Here is a 6,000-nt window from a genome sequence, read left to right on the forward strand (position 1 = left end):
ATGGCCTGAAGATAGGGATTCTGATTTGGAGGTTTTTCTCATTGTGGCGAATATCTTGCCAACCTTCAAAAGTAATCTGAAAGTTCATGAATATTTTTAGAAAGGTGCTGTAATTGGTCCTGTGATTATATCTCTCTGTTATAGCGTATTTTATCTGCCACCTTCTTGTTATTCTCCTTTCATCACCCTTTTATCTTTTTTCACCTTCAGTTTTGGAGATGCTGACCGCAATGCCTCCCCTCCTCCCTCCCCATTTTTTTCTGCCATCCTCGCTGCATTTCAGCCAGCAGCATGTGATGATGCAGAAGAAGCCTGGCGTAGTCATATCAACCAGCTCATGTGTGACTCTGATGGTTCCTGTGCAGTTTATACATTTCATGTGTTCTCTTCCCTGTTCAAGGTAAGAATATAAGTTTAAGATACAAAATGTTAAGATTGTGTGTGACAATTAGTAGTTCTTTACAGTAGTAGCAGTAGTGAACTACTAGATACATAGCCATTTGAATTTTGCACACTGCAGAACTGCCTTGCTTGATTTTCATGCAGAACTGTCTTTTGTGACCAGTTTTGTCATAAAAATAGTGTGTGTGTGTGTGTATATATATACATATATATATATATATGTCATACTTGTAGGTTTGGAGGTAATGTTATACAACATTGATCCACTTTAAAGAGTGTTTTCTTCAGTGTTTTACAAACAGCCCGAAACAATAGCTGCAAGAGACATGAAATAACCTTTTTAATCTCAAACTCTTGTTAATCTATTCTTTTATCTCAAACTCCTGAAAAAAAAGAAGTCAAAGGTACAAGCTGTTCTAGGGAATGACTGTCTGGATTTACCTGCAATTAGTTTTAAAGCCTTTTTTAATTGTTTCTCCTGCAGCTGCAGAGTGTTTAGCATGCTGCTGCAGGGTATGCAGCAGCCAGGCAGCTTTGTGCAGAGTTTAAGTACCCCATGATCTCAGAGTACACAACTTTTTATTAACAATGGGTACCCTGCTAATAAATACACAATCTCAAGATCTTTTCATAACCCTAAGACTATCCTTATAAGACAGAAGCATCATAGAGTAACAATCTCTTCTTCATCATGTTTCCTCTGTGCTCCACGGGGGTTGAATGTCTTCCCTAGCTGCACATTGTCCTCCTTTAAACATTATGCCACTGTAAATATGAGTGTCTTATAGGCATTCTTTTAAACACTGAAAAACAACCATTTGGAAGGGAAAAAAACCACAGTGCTGACTTGCCTGCCTGGCAGTTCAGTTTTTAAAATTAGCCTTGCGTTTCTTCATGATGTCAGCTTTTCTGCCCTTACCTCAGAGGTTAATAGCCCTGTTTAGGTGTTCTGAGAGTTATTTGTCCTGTTTGTTCTCTCTGAAGAGGTGAAAAGCAACTCATGTCACACTTCAGAAGACTAAAAATACTGTGCAATGAAAGACCTAAGCATTACTTGTAAACTACCTGTTTAACTCCAAATCCTGGTGTGCACACACTCCAATTGCTGTTGTGCTTCCCTACAATCAGAAGATACCCTACTCATTTTCTTCAGTTGATATTGTTGGAGAAAGAAAAAGATGTTAATAACATCAACAAGCCATTATTTTCTAGCTGGAGTCACAGTCACATTTTTTAGTTTATAAAAATAGCTTTGTTCTCCTCTTTGGGCTTAAAACATAGGAGTATTATTCTCCCAGATTTTTTTTCCTAAGATCCCAGCTTGTCTGGAATTGTACTGTGTTTCCACCATCAAACTTTGCTGCTTATCCTGTAACTTTGACTTTTGACCCTCACCAACAGGAAGTTCCAGAAACAAACGCAGTGTGTGCTAAGCATGCAGCGGAAAGTACTGCCAAAATATTTAACTGAGAAACAAAATCCTTGTTTGGAGGAGCTTGTCAGCTAAAGAGTTGTGAAGTGAAAGAAGTGCATTTTCCAGGGCACCTACATTTCAGTCTGCATCAAGTTAATGGCCTCTTGGATGTTTGCCCACAACAAACTTGTTTAAAATTCCTGAAATTATCAAAGTAATTTTCCTGTAAATGAGTCATAGGTCAGAGATGTCTGGATTATCTTTAAGGCTGCTTCTTTGTATCCTCTTGAATTAAATGTCTTTCAGCAGACCAGACAGTTCCAAGACAAGAACTTTTGAGATCTGGCAAGTAGTTTCCACAATTGAGCCCTTTTGTTATGTAAAGTCCTCTTCCTAGGAGAGAAAACCTGAGGTTAAGAAGAAAAATTCTGAGAATATTTTATTATTATTTACATAGACACAAAGCCCAGTGGCTATATGCAGGCATATACCTATTCATAATATCCTGGCAGTTGGCATTATTATTCACAGTGATCCCATTTCAGAAAATATATACTGCATTCAGACCTTGCCTGATAGATTTCAGCCCCTGTAATCTGCACCCAGAAGGACACAGCTGACTTGATAATTTATTATAGAACTCTCAGTCCATGTAATTGCAAAATAAATATATTTAGTAAAGTACTATACATAGATAGCAAAGTACAGTCTCTCACTGTTTCACATTTAAATACTTTAAAACACTGTTCAAGACCATTATCTTCTCAGCTGTAAATTGCTTGTTGCTTTTATGAATATCTGAAAAGGAAAGCAGAAAAGGAAGAATATGTTTTCTGGAATCTAAATAGTAGACTGGTCAACTTTTCAGTTGTGAAGCCATGACTGTGAGTTCTCAGATATTGGTTATGGCTCCTAGACCTCTTTAGCCAGTATTATGACTATGTGCCACATCCAGTTGGTGCTGGTCACTAGTGGTGTTCCCCAGGGGTCAGTGCTGGGCCCAGTTCTCTTTAATATCTTTGTTGATGATTTTGGATGAGGGGATTGAGTGCACCATCAGCAAGTTTGCCGATGACACAAAGTTAGGGGGGAGTGTTGATCTGCTGGAAGGCAGGAGGGCTGTGCAGAGGGACCTGGATAGGCTGGAGAGATGCGCTGATTCCAACAGGATGAGGTTTAACAAGGCCAAGTGCTGGTCCTGCACTTTGGCCATAACAATCCCATGCAGCACTACAGGCTGGGGACAGAGTGGCTGGAGAGCAGCCAGGCAGAAAGGGACCTGGGAGTTTGGATAGATAGAAAGCTGAACATGAGCCAGCAGTGTGCTCAGGTGGCCAAGAAGGCCAATGGCATCCTGGCCTGGATCAGGAACAGTGTGGTCAGCAGGACCAGGGAGGTGCAGTAACAGGGTATCTGCATGTCTGTCAGATTGGTCTTTGAGAAGTGCTCCTCTCCAGTGAGGCATGCTTATGGTAATACAATCCTAACCTACATTCCTCAGAGAAATGCCTATGGTAACTTGGAATGAATCATATAAAGATGTTGCATACTTTTATTTTATAAATATATTTTCCTGTTACTCCCACCTGTAGCAGTAAGCCTTAGTGAGATATATTTGGCCAGTGAAACCTGCTGTGTATTTATCAACATCATTATTTCAGTTCCTGCAAGATTAATATATTATTTTTATTTATTATTCACTTTATATATTGGTCACTGAAAAGCATTAGAATATTTCTGGAAGACTAGAATGGTTTAGGACTCAAAACAAACAGAAATCTACTGAGAAGAATAATTCCCGGATGCAATGCAGTATTTCTGGAGCCCTCCCAAGCAGCAGTAAAGTTTTACTAAGAAGGTTTTTCCCACAGGGGAAAACAAAAGGCTTTTTCTGATTTTTCCATGCTGCTGTTTGGCATTAGGATGTCCATTATATTATGTGATTAGCCAATTAACTTGGAATATTAACAAAACAATGCCCGGAATGGGCAGAAAAATTAATGTGCTGATCAGCTCTGTTAACTCTGTACAGCCAAGGAAAAAAGCTACCTGTGGGTGAAAGGCTTTATAAAGATTGATTCATCTTTACAAGAAAGAATGTATTTCAGTAGCATACTATGATGAACTCTAATTAGTTTCACAGCTGCCCAGCTGTACACTGTCTCCAGCATAATAACTACTATTCAGTATCCTAGAGCAGACCTTCAGTTCTCCACAGGGAGATGGTTTCTCTTGTATGTTATTGTGCAAAGAAAAACAACCATGCCATTTGTTTACAAAGGAAAGAAATTTTGTACTTGAGTACATAATGTAATAAACTGTATTTTGCTTTCCAGAATATTCAGAAAAGGTTCTGCTTCCTAACCTGTGACGCAGCTAGTTACTTGGGAGACAACCTCCGAGGAATAGGTTCCAAGTTTGTGAGATCTTCTCAGATGTTAACAACATGCTCAGAATGTCCCACCCTTTTTGTAGATGCAGAAACGGTGAGTATATTCCTTTCAAAAGGCATGTGCTTCATTGCAGTGTGGTTTTTTTACTGGCTGTTTCACTTCTGAGCAATTCCTGAACAGATATGTCAAGAAGAAACTCATCTCCTCTCTATATTTTTTATCTCCTGTTCTGAACCATATTTCCATTCATTTTGCTTACTGTTTTATTAGGTAAGTATTGACAGATGGACAGTATGAAATCATAGAATCATAGAAGAATTATGAGGTGTTGATCTTGTGTGCCAAAACCCAGTATAAAACAGGTGCCTACTGGACCCAGCTGGCTCCACAAATGAAAAATGAGAAGCTATTTTTCACATAGTTCAGCATGAAAGATGGTAATATGCTTAGTGGTTTCATTTGAGTCAGCTGTGGTGGGAGCTGAATGATGCTGGCTCATCATGAGCCAGAACTCAGCCCAGGTGGCCAAGAAGGCCAATGGCATCCTGGCTTGTATCAGCAATAGTGTGGCCAGCAGGACCAGGGCAGTGATTGTCCCCCTGTACTTGGCACTGGTGAGGCTAAACCTTGAATCCTGTGTCCAGTTCTGGGCCTCTCACTACAAGAAGGACACTGAGGTGCTGGAGCATGTCCAGAGAAGGTCCACAAAGCTGGTAAAGGGTCTGGAGCGTAAGTCTGATGAGGAGCTGCTGAGGGAGCTGGGAGTGTTTAGCCTGAAGAAAAGGAGACCTTACCACTCTCCACAACTACCTGAAAGGAGGTTATAGCAAGGTGGAGGTTGGCCTTTCTTCCCAGGCAACTAGCAACAGGACAGAGGGGAACAGACTCAACTTGTGCCAGGAAAAGCTCTGGTTAGATATTAGGGAAAATTCACTGCTAGGGTGGTCAGGCACTGGAACAGGTTGCTCAGGGAAGCAGTGGAGTCACCATCCCTGGAAAAAACAAACAGATGTGGCCCTTTATGATATGGTTTAGTGGGCATAGTGGTACTCAGTCAAAGGGTGGACTTGATGATCTTGGAGGTCTTTTTCAACCTTAATGATTCCATGGTTCTGTGAAAATATATATTAGTAAATGAACGAGATGGTCCTTTCCCTTTGTCTTTGCTCTGGTTCATATTTATCCAGCAGCATCAGGACAGTGGGACCTCCCACTCAGAAGTCTAGAGGTGGGAACTGACAGTGTAATCTTGGGCCCACTGCTATGACCATGGAAGAGCTGTGCCTTACATCTTCAGAGAGCTGTGGAGAGTAACTAGTTAAGCTTGGCACACTGTTTTATTTTAGGGAAGTCCTCTGCAAAGACATTAAACAGAGCAAAATTTCAATTCCACATTATCACAGGTGCAGCTTTTGCTATAGACTTCTCATTATAGTATTCTATTTATGTAGACTTTTGCATAAATATTTTCAGTATTAGTATCTGTAAATCTAAGTATTCTTTTGCAATATCTTTACTGCACTTTCTACTATACTAATATTTGTATTCTTTTATAGTGACATTTACTAGACCTTTTGATTTCATTTCTCCAGTTGCTCTCTTGTGGCCTTCTTGAAAAGCTGAAGTTCAGTGTTTTAGAGCTGCAGGAGTACCTGGACACATACAACAACAGGAAAGAGGCAACACTCTCGGTATGCTGAATTATGTTATGTTCTTGGGTTTGTACCTTTGTATACTTATGCTGTGTCAAGAAACTGCACATCCACTCAGATCTGTTGAAACTAACATTCA

At 40.1% G+C, this 6,000-nt stretch overlaps 1 protein-coding gene across 2 annotated transcripts in view; it reads left to right on the forward strand.

Moving 5' to 3' along the window:
- Positions 1-6,000, forward strand: part of FRY (furry homolog (Drosophila)) — a 137,672-nt gene that overhangs the window by 118,809 nt on the left and 12,863 nt on the right. For both annotated transcript variants that reach the window (XM_009085085.1, XM_009085093.1), the window contains exons 55-57: positions 211-400; positions 4,153-4,302; positions 5,802-5,900. In XM_009085085.1, coding sequence (XP_009083333.1) covers positions 211-400; positions 4,153-4,302; positions 5,802-5,900 — 439 coding nt within the window. The remainder of the gene's footprint in view (positions 1-210; positions 401-4,152; positions 4,303-5,801; positions 5,901-6,000) is intronic.

The sequence above is a fragment of the Acanthisitta chloris genome, unplaced genomic scaffold (assembly GCF_000695815.1).
Source record: "Acanthisitta chloris isolate BGI_N310 unplaced genomic scaffold, ASM69581v1 scaffold27280, whole genome shotgun sequence".
In the NCBI taxonomy this organism is placed as follows: Eukaryota; Metazoa; Chordata; class Aves; order Passeriformes; family Acanthisittidae; genus Acanthisitta; species Acanthisitta chloris.